General features: G+C 40.2%; 1 protein-coding gene across 6 annotated transcripts in view; it reads left to right on the top strand.

Moving 5' to 3' along the window:
* The window catches only part of SYTL5 (synaptotagmin like 5), a 140,915-nt gene that overhangs the window by 99,969 nt on the left and 21,458 nt on the right, over positions 1-19,488 (top strand). For 4 of the 6 annotated variants that reach the window (XM_013057493.2, XM_004754886.3, XM_013057495.2 and 1 more), the window contains exons 10-14: positions 7,452-7,544; positions 8,157-8,222; positions 11,460-11,638; positions 13,413-13,512; positions 16,538-16,699. In XM_013057493.2, the coding sequence (XP_012912947.1) occupies positions 7,452-7,544; positions 8,157-8,222; positions 11,460-11,638; positions 13,413-13,512; positions 16,538-16,699 (600 nt within the window). The remainder of the gene's footprint in view (positions 1-7,451; positions 7,545-8,156; positions 8,223-11,459; positions 11,639-13,412; positions 13,513-16,537; positions 16,700-19,488) is intronic. The other 2 variants (XM_013057496.2, XM_004754887.3) reach the window with 1 other exon arrangement.

A 19,488-nucleotide genomic window follows, 5' to 3' on the forward strand; every position in this document is an offset into this window, starting at 1 on the left:
GCGAGGTAAAAACAAAACCAATCCAATTAAACAGTGAGGACTTTCATGAACATTTTTTTTTTCCAAAGAAGACGTACAGATTGCCAACAGGCACTTGAAAGGATGCTCAACATCACTAAGCATCAGAGAAATGCAAATTAAAACCACAATGAGCTATCTCTTTCTATCTGTCAGAAAGGCTAGAGTCAAAAAGAAATAACAAGTGTTGGTGGAGATGTGGAGAAAAAGGAACCCTCATACACTGTTGGTGGGAATGCAAATTGATGAAGGCTCTGTGGAAAACAGTATGACAAGTCTCAAAAAATGAAAAATGGAATTATCATATAGTCCAGTAATTCCACTACTGGGTATTTAACCAAACAAAACAAGAACATTCATTTGAAAAGATACATGCATCCCTATATTTATCACTGTATTATTTGCAAGAGCCAAGATATGGAAACAGTCTAAGTGTGGATCCATAGGTAAGTAGATAAAGAAGATATGTCTATATACAATGGAACAGTACTCAGCCTTCAAAAAGAATGAAATCTTGCCATTTGCAACAGCATGGATGGACCTAGAGGGTATACAGCTACATGAAATAAGTCTGAGAAAGGCAAATACCATATGATTTCATGTGTATGTGAAATCAAAAAAGAAATGCATAAACAAACCAAAAGCATAATTAAACCTATAAATGCAAAGAACAAACTGGTTATTGCCAGAGTAGACCGGAGTTGGGGGGGATGGATGAAATAAAGGGGATAAGAGTATGCTTAACTTGCTGAGTGCTGAGAAATACTTGGAATTCTTGAATCATTATATCATACACCTTGAACAAATATAACATTGCATGTTAATTATACTTAAGTAAAAAAGATATTGAATTAAATGGGAGCCTGGAGGCTCAGTCAGTTAAGCATCTGACTCTTGATTTTTGGCTCAGGTTCTGATCTCAGGGTCATGAGTTTGAGCACAGCATCAAGCTCCATGCTGACCAGCGAGTCTGCTTGAGATTCTCTCTCTCTCTCCCTGTGTCCCTCCCCACGCTCCACTTGCGTGTGTGCGCATGCTCTCTCTCTCTCTCTCAAATCTAAAAACAAAGAATATTGAATTAGTAATTTAAAATCTTCCCCTAAAGAAATGCTGAGTAATAAACTGCTTCATTGATGAAGTCTATCACATATTTGAAAAGGAAATAATATCAATTCTTCATAAATTTGCTCAGAAAATTACTTTCTAATCCATTTTGTGAAGTCAGTATTACCCTGACACCACAGCTAGAGAAAGACATTGCAAGAAAGGAAAACTACAGAAAAATATCTATTATGAATACAGATGGGAAAACCATTTATAAAGTATTAGAAAACTAAGTCTGGTAATGAAGAAGGATTGCACGCCATAACCAAGTGGGATTTATTCTATGAATGCAATATTAATTTAGCATTTAGAAATAAATTACTGTAATAAAGCACATCAGTATAATAAAAGACAGGAACCACATCATCTCAGTAGATGCAGAAAAAGCATCTGACAAAATTCAAAATCTATTTATAATAAACTCTCAAAAAAATAGTAGTGAACGTTCTCAGTGTAATAAAGGGCCTCTACAAAATTCCTACAGCTAGCATCATACATGATGGCAAAAAAAGAAAAAAATGCTCTTCCCCCTAAGTGCAAGAACAAGGCACAAAGATTTTCGCCTTCATCATTTCTGTTCAACATTTTATAGAAGATTCTAGCCAATGCAGTTAGGAAGAGGAAAAAGAAAAGAAAGGAAAAATAAAAAGGAGGAAACAGGACAAAGGAAAGAAAGGCATCTCATTAGAAAGAAAGAAGTAATAACTGCTTTATATGCAGTTGACATGACTCTATATATGGAAAATCCTAAAGAATCTAGAAAAATATTACTAGAACTAATGAACAAGTTCACCAAGGTTGTAAGATATAAAATCAATATACAAAAATCAATTGTATTTCTGTATATCAGCAATGAACAATCTGAAATGAGATTAAGAATAGCATGAAAAAGTGCTGCACATCACTCGGCATCAGGGAAATGCAAATCAAAACCACAATGAGATACCACCTCACACTAGTCAGAATGGCTAAAATTAACAAGTCAGGGAATGACAGATGCTGGCGAGGATGCGGAGAAAGGGGAAGCCTCCTACACTGTTGGTGGGAATGCAAGCCGGTGCAGCCACTCTGGGGAACGGCAAGGAGGTTCCTCAGAAAGTTGAAAATAGAGCTACCCTATGACCCAGCAATCGCACTACTGGGTATTTACCCTAAAGATGCAAATGTAGTGATCCAAAGGGGCACATGCACCCAAATATTTATAGCAACAATGTCCACAATAGCCAAACTATGGAAAGAACCTAGATGTCCATCAACAGATGAATGGATAAAGGAGATGTGGTATATATATACACAATGGAATACTATGCAGCTATCAAAAGAAATGAAATCTTGCCATTTGCAATGACGTGGATGGAACTAGATTGTATTATGCTTAGCGAAATAAGTCAATCAGAGAAAGACAATTGTCATATGATCTCCCTAATATGAGGAAGTTGAGAGGCAACGTGGGGGATTTGGGGGATAGGAAAGGAAAAAATGAAACAAGATGGGATCAGGAGGGAGACAAACCATAAGAAACTCTTAATCTCACGAAACAGACCAAGGGTTGCCGGGGGAGGGAGGTAGGGAGAGGGTGGTTGGGTTATGGTCATTGGGAAAAGTATGTGCTATGGTGAGTGCTGTGAAGTGTAAACCTGGCAATTCACAGACCTGTACCCTGGGGCTAATAATACATTATATGTTAATTTAAAAATTTAAAAATTTAGAAAAAGAAAAGCAAGAAAAAGAATAAAATACTTAGGAATAAATTTGTCTAAAAACTGTAGGACAGTTTTATTGAAATTTAGAAAAATATTGCTGAGCTAAATTAAAGAAGATCTAAATAAATAGACATTGTATGCACATGGATTAGAAGATTCAATATTCTCTCCCAGTGAATCTATAAACTCAATACAAACCCTATTAAAATCTAAGCAGGCTATCTTGTGGAAATAGAAATGCTGACTCTAAAATTTACACAGAAATGTAGAATGTCCAGAATAAGAAAATAAGTTTCAAAGAGCAAAGTTGGAAGATTTTCTCTAGTAGATTTCAAAACATTGTATACAGCTATAGTAATCAGTGCAGTGCAGTATTGGCATAAACATAGGAAATCAAAAGAATATAATTGAGAATCTGGAAATAAGCCCTTATTGTCAGTTGATTTTGGGCAATTCAATGAGGGAAGGATCTTTCATCAGATCATGATAGGACAATTGGATATGCATATGCCATAAAAAAAAAAAACCTCCAAAAACACACACCATGAATAAAAACTAACTCAAAATGGATTATATCCCTAAATGTAAGAACTAAAACTAAAATTTCTAAAATGAAGGCTAGGAGAAAATCTTTAAGACTTCATGTTAGGCGAAGAATTCTTAGATATGACACCAAATGTATGATGCATGATACATTGAAGAAAAATATAAATTTTACCTTAGTTAAAATTTTTGTATCTAAAAAGACATTGTTATAAAAATGAAAAGCCATAGGGGCGCCTGGGTGGCTCAGTGGGTTAAGCCGCTGCCTTCAGCTCAAGTCATGATCTCAGGGTCCTGGGATCGAGCCCCGCATCGGGCTCTCTGCTCAGCGGGGAGCCTGCTTCCTTCTTTCTCTCTCTCTGCCTGCCCCTCTGCCTGCTTGTGATCTCTCTCTGTCAAATAAATAAATAAAATCTTTAAAAAAAAAAAAGAAAAGAAAAGTCATAGACTTGAGTAAAATATTTGCAAATCATATATTTGTAAAAGGACTTGTATCTAGAATATATAAAGAACCCATACAATCAACATAAAAAAAGACAAGTAATCCTATTAGAAAATGGGTAAAAGATTTGAATAGATATTTTGCCAAAGGATATTTATAAATATTCAATAACTGTGAAAAGATGTTATTAATTATTAAAGAAATGAAATATTAAAACTACAATGAGATACCACTTAACATCTACTAGAATGGCTATCAGCTAAAAGAACTATTGGCAAAGATGTACAAAAATTGAAGCCCTTCTACACTGATGTTTAGGAAGGTAAAATGTACAGACACTCAGGAATAAAAGCTTGGCAGTGTCTTTTTTTTCTTTAATAAAAATTTTTTTTAATTTCACAGAAATCACAAGTAGGCAGAGAAACAGGCAGAGAGAAGGGGAAGTAGGCTCCCTGCTGAGCAGAGAGCCTGATGCAGGTCTTGATCCCAGGACCCTGAGATCATGATCTGAGCTGAAGGCAGAGGCTTAACCCACTGAGCCACCCAGGCACCCCTGGAAGTGTCTTTAAAAGCAAAACATACCTGGTGATTCACAGACCTGTACCACTGGGGATAAAAATACATGTTTATAAAAAATAAAAAATTATATTAAAAAAAAAAAAAGCAAAACATACAGTTTCTATACAACCCACCATTTCCATTCCAGAGTGTCTAAGAGAAGGGAAAAGCTATTTCCCCACAAAGATGTGCACACAAGTATTCATAGATATATATATTCTAAAAGCCAAAAAGTGGAAATAATACAGATATCCATCAGCTGGTGAATAAATAAATTATACATTGTATTCCATACAATGGAATAATATTCAGTAATAAAAAGGAGGGAAGCAGTGATTCACACTACGAGATGGATGGGCCTAAAAGCCCAATGCTTAATGAAAGAAGCCAGACACAAAAGGACACATACGTATGATTCCATTTATATGAAATATCTAGAAAAGGCGAATCTACAGAGAAAGCAAAGCAGATTAATGGCTTCTAAAGGAGTGGACTTGGATTGGAAACAGGCATGAGGAAACATATTGGGCTGATATATTTTTAAAACTGCATTATGTTGATGTTTGCACAACTATAAATTTGCTAAAAGACAGTAGGGTATACACTTAGATTTAGCAAATTTTATGGTTTTTAAATTATACCTCAGTAAAGCTGTGGGAAATAATTAAACAGCATGAAGAGTAACTGACAAAACTTTGGCAATATATCGATCATTGTAAGTTGGGTGGTCAGTTACAAGGGTTCATTATACTGTTTCTCTATTTTTATGGATGTTTGAAAGTTTTCATATCTTTTTAAAAAATAAATATGAGAAGTAATAGTTTAAGTGCTATCAACTGGACAGTAGCATAACCAGAAAAAGCAGAAGATAAAAATATAGAAAAGGGACCATAAGAAAAAAAAAATTGGGATATATGCCTCGTATTAAAGAAAAATCTGTTTCAATTGGAAAGTGCCAAAGATGAGATATAAGTAATAACTTACACATAGGTACATTATAGTGAGATCAAGAATATAAATTATAAAAGAAAATCCTAAAAAAAAACTTCTAGAGAAATCCTATTACATACACATGAACAAGGATCAAATTAATATCAGAGTTTTCAACAACAACAGTGGGTACAAGATAAAAAGGCTCAAAGTTGGGCACCTGGGTGGCTCAGTGGGTTAAGCCGCTGCCTTCGGCTCAGGTCATGATCTCAGGGTCCTGGGATCGAGTCCCGCATCGGGCTCTCTGCTCAGCAGGGAGCCTGCTTCCTCCTCTCTCTCTCTCTGCCTGCCTCTCTGCCTACTTGTGATCTCTCTCTCTGTCAAATAAATAAATAAAATCTTAAAAAAAAAAAAAGATTCTCTTTAAAAAAAAAAAAAAGGCTCAAAGTGAAATAGGTTTAAATGAAATACTCAGGAGAAAGAAATCCCAGGAAATGTTGCAAGGGATATAAAAAGTAAAGGTGATTAAATAAGCTAGTAAAGTTGCTCTCTTAATAACTATAAAGCTAAGACCAAAGAAGTGAGAGAGAATGTATACCTAATAACTCAGTCTTAAAATTCTGTTAAAAATCATACTCAGCATGTTCTCTGACCTTAACAATTATGATGGTATTAATGACAAAACATTAAGTTACTCCATAGATCTGCCAAGTAAAAACACACTGCTCAATAATTACTGGGTTAAAGAAGAAGAAATCTTAATGAGCCTATAAAAACAATCCAAACTATATGAAAATAACAATACTACCAATAAAAAGTAAAGAATGCAACAGAAGTCTCACTTGGGCCAAAATTATATAGCCTTAAATATCTATATGAGTGAGGAAGAAGGGGTGAAATTATATACTATGAATTTAACTTGTAGTTAGGAGAAGAATTACTAAACTCAACGGTAAAGATACACTGAATGGGAAGAAATCAGAGAGGGAGACAAACCATGAGAAACTCTGGACTCTGAGAAACAAACTGGAGGGTTACAGAAGGAAGGGAGGTGGGGGTATGGAAACTGGGTGATGGCTATTAAGGAGGGCGTGTGTGGTGATGAGCACTGGGTGTTACACACAACTAATGAATCACTGAATGCTACATCAAAAACTAATGATGTAGTCTCTGTTGAACATAATTTTTTAAAATTAAATAGGAATGAAAAAATAAAGATACAATTAAGAATAAGAATTTGAAAAAATTAACTACAAAACAAAGATAAAGCACAAAACAACAAAACAAAAGTTGGTTCTTTGAAAAAACACTAACATGGTAAATAATCTCTGGAAAGACCACCAAGGGAAAAAATACAGAAGCCAAAAACAAGTAATACTACAGATGAAAAAGTAAATGTAACTACAGATAAAACAGATATAATATCAACAATGATATGCCGAGAATTTTGAAAACCTAGATGAAATGAATACATTTCTATAAAAATATAATTTCCCCAAATTTGAAATTTCTAGACAGGAGAAATAAAATTGAAATAGTTAGAAATCTTCTCATGAAGAAAAACAAGAGAGACCTTGATGACTTTATTGGCAAGCTCTATGACACCTTTTTTTTTTAAATTTTTTAAAAAGATTTTATTTATTTATTTAACAGAGAGAAAGAGCGATCACAAGTAGGCAGAGAGGCAGACAAGAAAGAGACGAGGAAGCAGGCTCCCTGCTGAGCAGAGAGCCCAATGCAGGGCTCGATCCCAGGACCCTGAGATCATGACCTGAGCCGAAGACAGAGGCCCAACCCACTGAGCCACCCAGGTGCCCCTCTATGACCCTTTCAAGGAAATTATAATTCTAAATATTACACAAACTTTTGTATTGTGATAAAATATATATGTAACATAAAATTCATTATTTTACCTATTTTTAGGTTTGTAGTTCTGTGGCATAAAGTATATTCAGGTTGGATGGATAGTAAAAGAAACCTCAGGTTAGGGTGATTTCTAGATATTTGGATAGGATTTTTTAGGTATTTTATTTTTATTTTATTATTTTATATTTATTTTATTATTTTAGGTATTTTATTTTAGATATTTAAGAAGAAAGTTTCTTTCTAGAAAAGAAATAAAACAAGCTACTGATTTTCTCCTTCTTCCTCAGGACTCCTTGGAAGAGACTGAGCAAGGTGTTCATGGCTTAGCATCCTCCCGGTTTTCTGCCAACACCCACAGTCTAGCAAGTGGCCTGTCAACCGTAAGCGCTTCTCTAGCTTGTGACTGGAAGCTTCTTCTTTCCCTTTTTGGTTTTCTGTATTTTTCCCAAAGGGGAGGGGAATGTTCTTGAGAATATGTGTGACAGCGAGTTAAAAGACACTATAATCTCCCGCTTGCCCTTTGCCCGCGGAGTACTTTTTGGTCGAATTTTGTGTGAGCTTTTCCGTCTCTCTTCTTCCATGGTCCTCACTCAGTTTTTAAAACCTCTTCACTCCCTAATTCAGGCTCTCATCAGCGCAAGCCCATAATCTGTCACAGGTCTCTGATGATGGCTTTCTTTCCCTGCCACCATTCTGTCCGCTTTGAACCACCCACCATGCTGTTGCCCGTCATTTTCCCAAAATACGGAACTGGTCAGCTTTCTCTCCTCCTCAGACACTGGCCGTAGCTTCTCACTCACTGCCTGTAGAATAATGTCCCTTTTTATTTTCATGTTCAAGGCTTTGCTTGAGAGGCTGTCTTTAGGGGCCCCCGTGTCCACATACGCGTCTGTGTGTCTGTGTCTGTGTAAATCTTTTTCTTTGGTCCTCTGATTTCTGTCCATTGCTTTAATACCCTTTTCTCTTTTGACCTTTGGGTGACTTTCTTAAAGAATTCTCAACCAGGCTGTGACAGGAAGTGGACCTACCTAAGTGTCCCTGATGCGGACTCAGACACTGTGAGTTTTCAGTCTTTCCTTTTCCTTCTTTCCAACCATGCTTTGCAAATTTCATGGTATGCGGAATCTGACTAGGTGGGCAGGTTTTCCAGCATGTATCATTTTCTGACTTGTGAACCGTTACCCGGAGTTTCTCTTTAAAGGGTAAACAACGTTATCGGAATCCAAGTATCTCAAGGAAAGAAAAATTCATTAAATGTTAGAACCTAAGTGCCAGTCAAAGAACATAGGGTTCCACATGCTTTACCACTAATGAGATACCTTTAGAAGAAATATTTCTATATTTTTTGATTTTTTTAAAGATTTTATTTATTTATTTGATAGTAGGCAGAGAGGCAGGCAGAGAGAGAGAGGAGGAAGCAGACTCCCTGCTGAGCAGAGAGCCTGATGCAGGGCTTGATCCCGCATCCCAGGACCCTGGGATCATGACCTGAGCTGAAGGCAGAGGCTTTAACCCACTGAGCCACCCAGGCGCCCCAGAAATATCCCTATTTTAAATCTCAACGTTGTCGCGGTTAAGAGTATAAAGTTTGATTAGTAGGAAAATTGCCTTAGCTGCCTTAACTTCTCCCAAGCTTCAGCATTTATGGCTTCTTAAGTTTCCTATCATTAGGGGCCCGCTGCTCACTGAGGACTGCTTTGAAGATGTGGCTACTGAGAGAGACGTGGTGTTGGCACAGCTGAGTGTTCAGAAGGTGTTCAGACTAAAAATCCAGAGCTCTTACTCTGTGTCTTGGCACTGCCAACAATTTCTCTGAGCCAGTGTTTCCTCCTATGTAACACAAGGGCGTAGTGGCTTACCCGTGAAGCCCTTGGAAGTCAAAGAATAGTCCCGGGACCGGCAGCCTTGCCTCACTTGGGGCAGAGACGAACACTTTGTCCGTTCACAGAGCCCCTAGTGATTTTTTCCATCCAGCTCCTGAGTCAAAAGTAACACCTGATGAATCCATTTATTAAGTAGCTAGTGATAGGTGATATATAGCGGAATGCTGTGGTTCAGGAACAAATTCTTAAGGCATCTTTGGTGTAAAAAGGGCGGTTTTATTCAAGCACGGGACAGAAAGAGCGACACTAGGGTCATGAGGAGTGACTGATTATACACTTTCAAGTTGGGAGGGGGTCGGGGACAGCATAAGTCTCTAAGGAATTTGGAAGCAAGGTTTCCAGGACCTTGAGGGGCTGCTGTTGAAGATAAGGTCATTTACTACTGTCTAGTAAAACTCGAGGCATGAGACCCTTCAGATATATACCAGGGGGCCATACGTTTGGAGGATGATTGCTAACTGGTATCTTGGAGGCTGGTAGAGCTTAAGGAAGTTTCCAAGGGGGTTTTATATCTATTAAAGAAGACTTATGGGATCCTGGAGGTCAGGCTCATGTCAAGTTAAGCTTGCCTTTTGACTCTAGCAAAAGTATGAACATTGAGATATTTGAGCTCCTGGAGGAAGGTCACCCTGTCTATCTGAAGTATTTGCCAAATATATTTCTTTTGCCTTTGTTCTCCACACCAGTCAGACCAAAAAAACTTAGTAGACATGCAAAACAATAATATGCATACATTGAAAGAAAAATACTTTTATTCCATTCTTAAATAGCCCTTAATCCTTCCTACTGGGATGTGAGTATCTGTTGGGCATTTAACAACTCGTCAAATCTCGGCATCTGACTGGACAGCACCACTTTTATTTCCTGTTCCGTGTTGATTTTTATCTAGTACTTACTTATTTTTCACAGCAGTTGTCAAAAAGTCAGCTTCACACAGATAGGACTTAACTGAAAAAGAATAAATTGTGATTTAATGTTGACACTGTGAACTACTGCTAAGAGTTCGCATGGTGTCTGATTGATGTCACTGCGTTTCTCTTGAAATTTTAAAAATGCCCCCGTGGTCCCCTTGGGAAGCTGCTGTGGTGTTCTGGGATGTCTCAATACACATTTTCAAACTGTGCACCTAGGAGCTAGAGAGGAAGACTCTCAGACCCCACCGGGAGACTGATTGCATCAGAATCTTAATCATTTTAAGAAGATCCCCTGGTGATTTATGTGCAATTAAAGTTTGAAAAGCACCACTCAAAGCCACCTGTTATGAAAATTCTGTTTTGTTTTAGGAATAGGGAAGAAAAATGAGATCACTCACTGGCTCCCATTATAATTTCTAAGTAATTATGAAATTCTTGGTTTACTCTTGCCCTTGACTTAAGCTTAGAAGAGATACTGGCCACTTTGCCAGCATCCTGTTCTTTGATCAGTCTCTGTGCAACTAGAGAAATGTCCTGACTTTCATTGCGCATAACAGACAAAGTGGGAAGTCTAGGCTCTCTTTGGACTTACTCTAGGCCTTCCCAGTGGTTCACCGACAGGGCTCCTGAAACTGCTAGGTCACTCATGAAAGCCTTCCACGTGGTCTCTTGTGACGGTCATGTTGCTAAGATACAGTTTGGGTACTAAAGGGTAATTTTGTTACATTTAATTTAAACTGTGTCTCTTGTCACTAGTGTCTAATCAGAAATTCATTCTGGTGGATCTGGACTTTTTTATTACCTTTTATTTTGTTTGTCAGTGTGTTGGTTGTTCTGTGTTCTCTTTTGTGGGTGGTAATTTTGCAGAGGGTTTGCAAAGCCCTAGTCTTTGACCTACCTCTGGAACCCAAACAGTTGCCTGGGGATTTCACGGCAGCCCAGGGTCTATGATGCTCTGGCATGCCCTTGGTAAAGCCGCTGTTAAGGCTTCCCAGAGACTGCTGGAAGGCTCTCTGTGGATATCAGAGAAAGAAACTTGTGGCTCCTGCTAGTACGAAATATATGAGCTTCTCTTTGTCCAGATGGATGCATTCTAGACCTTGAAGTAGATTGACCTTGAGTCTTCCAGGGAGAGAGACAAAAGCTACAGGCATGGGAAGAGGACTCCAGATTGAGGAAATGCCCCTAATGACCCTGTATTCATTAGAAGTGAATAAACAAAGGCTATCCACTTGCCCAGAAAGGCAATGCTTCCCCTATCAGCAAGCTTCCTGCCTGCCTTTAGAATGCTTCTTTAAGTCTTCTTGTCCCTTGTAAGGCTTGGATTTTATATAATACCAGAAAACCAAGCAAAACAAGTGATTTTTTTTTCTTCACTCACCCTAGATTTTGTTCCTCATTATAAAGAATAAGAATTATAATTGAATAAAGGGGGTGGTTTCTGTGTAGAGCTAATTAGAATAACACTGGACACCTCTTTTCATCTTGTTTATTCCAGACCAGCCTTAACAGCATGATGAGTGTTTACAGTGAAACAGGGGACTATGGCAACGTGAAGGTCAGTGGTGAAATCCTTCTCCACATCAGCTACTGCTACAAAACTGGCGGGCTCTACATTTTTGTCAAGAATTGCAGAAATCTGGCCATAGGAGATGAAAAGAAACAGAGGACAGATGCGTAAGCACGCAGCGTTTTCCTCGGATTGTTTCAATCACTGCTCTCTTTGTCAGCGTGTGTGGTTTTGTCTTAGCGTTCTTCTTGATTCAGAGCCTTCTCAGAAGGTCGATTGTCCTTTTCCTCCTGTGTAACCCTTCTAAATACTCTCTAAGTGTATGTATAATGGTTGTGTCCGTGATTATCTGATTTTTCCAAAGCTATGAGTCAACATGACTCAGGACTATTGGTAGTTTACCCAGAGGCCACTCTGAGGTAGAGGCTGGCTGACACGTCGTCATTCCCCGGGATCGCTGAGTATCCTGTTCTGTGAGACCCTCCAGAGAAAATCACCAAGCTGTTAGCCCAATTGAATGACTCGAAAGGACAATTTGAGGCTCTCAGGTTTCCAGATATCAGCGGGGAGGCAGGTATGGACCATAGGTACGTTGGAAGGGAGCTAGATGAAAGATGTGTCAGGGGCTCCCAAGGTCATTGCCAGGCTTGATGATTTACTAGGAAGACTCACAGCCACAAAGATATAAGGCATGTGTGGCGAAGTTCTGAAGAACTGTTTACTGGGGAAGCTCATTTAGAGCCTCAACTGGTCACGTACCAAAATTCCAGTCTCCGTGAAGGAAAGAAGATGTTCTGCCTCAGCCATACTGTTTTTACAAATAGCTTAGTCCCAGTGAGCCACTCACATCTGTTCCGGGAGTGATGAGAATCCTCCAAGTTTCCAGATGCCTGTCAATGGCTAATGTTGTACGCAGGCATTTCCAAGGACCTCAATCTGAGGCCGGTCGGGTTATCCTTCTCCTCTGTAACAGGTGACCTAGGTCCAATAAACAGCTCAGAGAAGCTGTTTCCAGGTGTCTAAAGATAGACAAATGGGAGTGGGGCACCTGACTGCCTCAGTCGGTGGAGGGTACGGCTCTTGATCTCAAGGTTTTGAGTTCGAGCCTCCACGTTGGGTGTAGAGATTACTTAAAATGTTTTAAAAATTTTTAAAAACAGACAAAAGAGTATAGACTCTGAGTATAGATTGGTCCACCTCCTTCCTTAACTAAATATCCAAGGGCTTCAGGACCAATATAATCATTCAGAGTAGCATGGAAGGAGGTCATTTAAAGCCCTGATCAATATGCTTTAGGACTCTGGTACATCTTGTGCATTTCTAAGTCTGCCTTGGTGCCCCTGCTCCAGGAGGGATAGCTATTGTGACATTGGATTGTTATTTCCTATTTGTTCTTTTTCACTGTTTTCCTTCATTCATCCATTTCCACATTTCCATTGATTTCACTCATCAGAAGTCCTGACATCAGAATGGAGAGGACTATAACATTACAGTATTTTGGGAGAGAATTGATCCTATGAACAGATGACATCTGTTGAGTGATATAACATGTCAGCTCCTGTATGTATCAACCAATTTAATCCTTGCAAGGCCATAAGTTAGATACTCTTACTATCCCAGTTTTACAGAAGAGGAAACTGAGGCACAGAGAAGTTAAGTAAGTTCTTGAGTTTACCAAAACTGTTGAGGCATAGAGTAATTCAAGTCTAGTTGGCTGGATTTCAGAGCACACACTCTTCATCACTATACATTAACTGCTTCTCTCTTCTTGGAAGCCTGGAATTATATTTTAAGGTATCCTGCCATGTAGACTACATTCTCTTTGGTTCTCTCATGTCTGATGACCTGTTCCCTTCACCTCTTTTGTTCACCCAAGTCCCTTACTGTTCCTTGCAAAGTAGAGGTCTCCCAATAATTACTTTCACATTTTATCATCTACAGTTATGTCAAGTCGTACCTTCTTCCTGACAAATCCAGAAACAATAAGCGCAAGACCAAGATCAGAACAGGCACCAATCCAGAATTCAATGAGACACTAAAGGTATGTACAGGCTCTCTCATATTCACTCAAGTGACACCATTCATACCCTCATTGGTTTAAAATTGACTATGGGGGATTTGCATGTCCAGGTTTAAATATCTTTTAGAAAAGCAGAATTTGAATAATCTGTGTTTTACTCTTAGCTTTTCTAAGAGTTCTTGGAAAAGAAGAACTGTAAGCCATCTTTACTCTGTTTATTTCTCTGCTGCTGCTAACATGACACCTGATGAAAAGATGATCCAGTGAAATTGCATCTGAGCTGATGCATCTTTTTTTTTTAAATTTTTTATTTTTTATAAACATATATTTTTATCCCCAGGGATACAGGTCTGTGAATTGCCAGGTTTACACACTTCACAGCACTCACCAAAGCACATACCCTCCCCAATGTCCATAACCCCACCCCCCTTCTTCCAACCCGCCTCCCCCCAGCTAAGGTCAGGAACACGGCAGGGATGATGCATCTTTTTTTTAAAGATTCTTTTAATTTACTTGAGAGAGAGACGGTGAGAGAGAGCATGAGAGAGGAGAAGGTCAGAGGGAGAAGCAGACTCCTCATGGAGCTGAGAGCCATGGGGGGCTCGATCCTGGGACTCCGGGATCATGACCTGAGCCAAAGGCATTCACTTAACTAACTGAGCCACCCAGGCGCCCCTGAGCTGATGCATCTTGTCAAAAAATATGTTTCACCCTTGGGAAAGAGGTTTTTTCCTAGTTCCCCTTAAAAGGTGTTTGTCACAGTTTTGACACTAACTTAGCAAGTCACTTTGTACACACTCCTTGATGTGCTCCCACAGCATGAGTCTGTGCTATTTCTTGTCAGATCTCAGAGTTGGGCTAAATTTAGGCCCATGGTTAATGAACAGTGGAGATGCACGGTTGGATTTGAGGAAGCTCAAAGAAAGTGGCCCTGGTAAGACACAACCCAGGCCACATTCCTGGAGACATTACTTCCCCCATGGGCTACTGTGTAATGACCCCTTCTCCCACCCTGGACCAATCTAGCATGGTAAGAAGGATCCGGGGAGACTGGAATGTAGAAGTTATTGCCAGTCGCAGGAAAATGTACGGGCCTTGTACCCAGAGTAAGGGAGTCAGAATCCACCATAGCAGGAAGTTGGTGAGTGGGGACATCCATCAGTGCGGTCGTGTTTGGAAGCAGGAGCCAATATGAAGACAGATCAAAATGAGAATGAGTGAATATGGGCAGGGGGTGAATCTGGCGGCTCTAACAAGGTAGCAAAGACGAGCCTAGCAGAACAGATAGAGTGATGTGGCAAATTCCAGAAGCCGGGAGCCAAAGCCAGTCACGCCAGGAACAGCAAGGATGGGTATAGAAGCAAATCCAAGATCCAGAAACAGCCTGCAGTGTGTCTCCTGTGGTAGTGATTGGCCACCTGTTGCCTGTTGTGAGGTTCAAGGGTGTATAGGCATGTGGCTGTGGATCACGTTCTGCTGAAAAGGAGAAGCTACCCCAGCAACATTGTCTTTCTGCTCCATCTCTGTAGCGGGTCTCTTCCCTCCTGCACTTAGGCGAGACTTGATGAAGTTTGGTGTTTGCAACTTCCTCACTGACAGGACTTTTCTGGATTTGGGGGTTCTCGTCATGATTAGAAGAAGACAGAGACACTATGGAGTATTATGCCTCCATCAGAAAGGACGAATACCCAACTTTTGTAGCAACATGGACGGGACTGGAAGAGATTATGCTGAGTGAAATAAGTCAAGCAGAGAGAGTCAATTATCATATGGTTTCACTTATTTGTGGAGCATAACAAAGAGCATGGAGGACATGGGGAGTTAGAGAGAAGGGAGTTGGGGTAAATTGGAAGGGGAGGTGAATCATGAGAGACTATGGACTCTGAAAAACAATCTGAGGGATTTGAAGTGGCGAGGGGGTGGGAGGTCGGGGTACCAGGTGGTGGGTATTATAGAGGGCACGGATTGCATGGAGCACTGGGTCTGGTGAAAAAATAATGATACTGTTACGCTGAAAATAAATAAATGGAAAAAAAAAGGAGAAAAGAAAAAAAAAGAAGACAGAGAAGTTGGAGAGTTGATGCAGCAAACATTAAGCTTACAAAGTAGATTTTTTAAAATGATTCACATCACACACACACACAAAAAAAACCTGAGGGTTGCTGTGGGGGGGGGGGGGATAGAGAGAGGGTGGTTGGGTGATGGACATTGGGGAGGGTATGTGCTATGGTGAGTGCTGTGAAGTGTGTAAACCTGATGATACACAGACCTGTACCCCTGGGGCTAATAATACATTATATGTTAATTAAAAGAAAGAAGGGCGCCTGGGTGGCTCAGTGGATTAGGCCTCTGCCTTTGGCTCAGGTCATGATCTCAGGGTCCTGGGATCGAGTCCTGCATCGGGCTCTCTGCTTGGCAGGGAGCCTGCTTCCCTCTCTCTCTGCCTGCCTCTCTGCCTACTTGTGATCTCTGTCTGTCAAATAAATAAATAAAATCTTAAAAAAAAAAAGAACAGGGACGCCTGGGTGGCTCAGTTGGTTAAGCAGCTGCCTTCGGCTCAGGTCATGATCCCAGCGTCCTGGGATCAAGTCCCACATCGGGCTCCTTGCTCGGCAGGGAGCCTGCTTCTCCCTCTGCCTCTGCCTGCCATTCTGTCTGCCTGTGCTTGCTCTCCACCCCCCTCTGATAAATAAATAAAATCTTTAAAAAAAAAAAAAAAGAACAATTCACAGATGAAAACCAGGTAAAACTGGAAAGGGGCAATCATCATTACCTAACCCTTTTTATGTACTATTTGAAGTTTATTGACTTTTTCTTAAATAACTGGCTGATACATCTTTCAGTTGAAGGTCTAACACAAAATAAGTGTACGGCCTAGAACCCCAGCTGTAGCACCAACAAGGAGAAATATGGTGGTTTTTTGTGTTTGTTTTGTTCGTATTACAAGTGCATATGGCCTGAAAGTTGGTGAAAGTAAATTTCAGCCTGTCGTAGAACTGGGCAGAGCCATCCACGTGGAGTGTAATGTTGTGACTCTCCTTTGCAGTACACCATCAGCCACACCCAGCTGGAGACGAGAACTCTGCAGCTCTCGGTCTGGCATCATGATCGATTCGGCCGTAACAGCTTCCTCGGGGAGGTGGAGATTCCTTTTGACTCATGGAACTTTGAAAATCCAAGCGATGAGTGGTTTGTGCTTCAGCCCAAGGTAGGAAATGCCTGGAGATTAATCAAACAGTTATGCAACGGGACAAGTTAGGAACAAAATTGATGTCCTCGGCCTAGAGAATCTGAAGACTTCTCATTTTCAAGCGGTAATCTGAACAGATGAATGCAGCTAATTTTGGAATAATATAAGACACGTAAATCCTTTCCTTGGAATTCTCTTTAATACAGACTATCTGTACCATGCAAGTCACATAGTCATATATAATATTAATTTGACTTACTAAAAATGTATTCATCATTTGGAGGTCTCCATAGATTTAAAAAAGAAGGAATACATTATATGACCCTATCAGCAGGAAAAAGCATTCGATTTCATGGAAGTAAAAACAAATCCATAGAGGCAAAGAGTCTTAGAACATTCTCTCTATTCCCCATTCTCCACAATTCAAACATAAGCAGGAATGGTCTTGCCTTGCCTCAGGAAGCAATCAGTAGCTAAAGTATCTGGTTTCCTATATTCTGACTTTGGAGATTCATAACCCAGATTTAAGTTATAGTCAGAAAAACAGTTTTGAAGCTCGTTCTAGAAATTAAATGCAACAGAGCATGTTCTGAACTAGAGCAACAGTACCTTGGCTTCACCCTATGCAACCGGAGTCTCTGTACATTTATAGTGATTTTTTAAGTCAAAAGTGGGATGAAAAAAGGTCACATTGATGTATCCGAAGATTGTTCTTTTTATTTTTTTCAAGATTTTATTTATTTATTTGAAAGACAGAGATCACAAGTAGGCAGAGAGGCAGGCGGGAGGGGGGAGCAGGTTCCCTGTTGAGCAGAGAGCTTGATGCAGGACTCGATCCCAGGACCCTGGGATCATGACCTGAGCCTAAGGCAGAAACTTTAACCCACTGAACCACGCAGACGCCCATGAAGATTGTTCTTTATATACAGAGAGGCAGAAAGAACATGACGGTAAAGATAGTAGACTCAAATCAGACTTGCTGGGTTCAGTCCTGGCTTCATGATTATCTGTTGACATTTGACACATTAACTCCCCAGGCTTTGGTGTTCTCATTTGTGAGGTAATGCTTAAACATATCTTACTGGGACATTGTGAAACTTGAAGAAGCACCCTGTGATACCCACAGTACCGTGTCAGGTACATTTTAAGTCCTCAATAAAGGCTAGGTAGTGTTTCTGTTACATCACAGCCCTTGTATCACAATTGACAGAAACCCTGCTCATACCACTCAAAAATATACAAGGAAATTATTGGCCAGTGATTATCAAACATGGTTTTACCCAGATAACTCACATCATATCTAGGCCTTGGATTCTCTTGATCTCTCTCTCTCTCTCTCTCTTTTTAAAAGATTTTATTTATTTATTTGACAGACAGAGATCACAAGTAGGCAGAGAGGCAGGCAGAGAGATAGGAAGGGAAGCAGGCTCCCTGCTGACCAGAGAGCCCGATGTGGGGCTCTATCCCAGGACCCTGGGATCATGACCTGAGCAGAAGGCAGAGGCTTTAACCCACTGAGGCACCCAGGTGCCCCTTGGTCTCTCTCCTCTGTGTTGGCTTCATTTTGAGACTCTGTGCGGTTGGTCTCCCTCACTAGCTCCAGTATGATTCTCTTGGACATTACAATATGCGCGAGCCCCTCCTCCTTGCGCTACACAGTCGGGGAGAGGAAAATGTCCTCCTCTTGCAGCAGTGCACTCAGCACCCTGGGCCTGGTTCTCCTCACTCGGATGACATCACTTGCTCACCCTGAGCTAACTGCCATGGCCGGCCAGGGAGGTGAGAAGTACTGGCTGACTTAAGACAATCAGAACATACCCCTGTCCTGAAGATAGTATTTCCCCAAAGGGAACCCAGGGATAGTAGTTCTAAAACAATGGTGAGTGGAAGCTGGACAGCAACACATGCATCGATCATCAGCAGCAACACAGTGTCCACGACAAACATCGTGAGGTCTAAGTATCATCATTTCCGTTGTATCTGAGATTGAAGCTCAGAAGCTGAACACAATTTTCTGGTAGACTTTTAGAACTACGGACCTCAAACTTGGTGTAATCGTAGGAAATCTTTGGGAAGTATAATTGGGCTGTGGGTAAAATTAATAATAAAATATAATAAAAGCCCTTAAACATAAAATAACTGCAGACCTCTGACTAACATAAATATGATAGGAAGCACAAAAGTCACAAGAAATAAGTCCGCAATAGTTTAATATTCCCTTGATGTTAACTGTGGGAAATAATCAGTCATTAAACATGGAGTCTCTTGGAATGGAATGAAAAGCCTTACCATGAAGGATAGCACTTAATCTGACTTCAGCAGTCTCCTGGCACTTGCTTCCTTTTGTGTGTAATAGATGGGCACCACAGACTCATAGTTAGAAAATGTCTAAGACATTATATGAAGCATGATGTAGATGAAGAACAAGTAACGTTCATTTTAGTACCTGAAAATAACTGATCTGTCATAAACGTAACATTAAAGCACATAGGGGCTCTTTGGAAAACAGCTTGGAATGTTCCAGTCAGTTTCCTGGAAATGGTGGAAGTACTTGCCCTGGGATGTTATCTAAGCTCTCCCAGGTGCATCCTCTGTGCTTAGGGACCAGGCACTTTCCAGGCAATCACCTTCACATTGCCACTGAGTGATTTCTTTTTCTGTCATAAGAGATAGCTCTCGGGCTGCTCAAGGTAGAAAAGTTCTGATTGAGTGTAACGTTTGGAACCCCTTGGTCCTCTGCCAGATCCCCCTTGCATTCCTTTAACTGTGACTGTTAGGAGTTTGGCCTCCAACAGCCTTCACCTGAG

Source organism: Mustela putorius, unplaced genomic scaffold (genome assembly GCF_011764305.1).
Source record: "Mustela putorius furo isolate JIRA1106 unplaced genomic scaffold, ASM1176430v1.1 tig00003836_pilon_pilon_pilon, whole genome shotgun sequence".
NCBI lineage: Eukaryota > Metazoa > Chordata > Mammalia > Carnivora > Mustelidae > Mustela > Mustela putorius.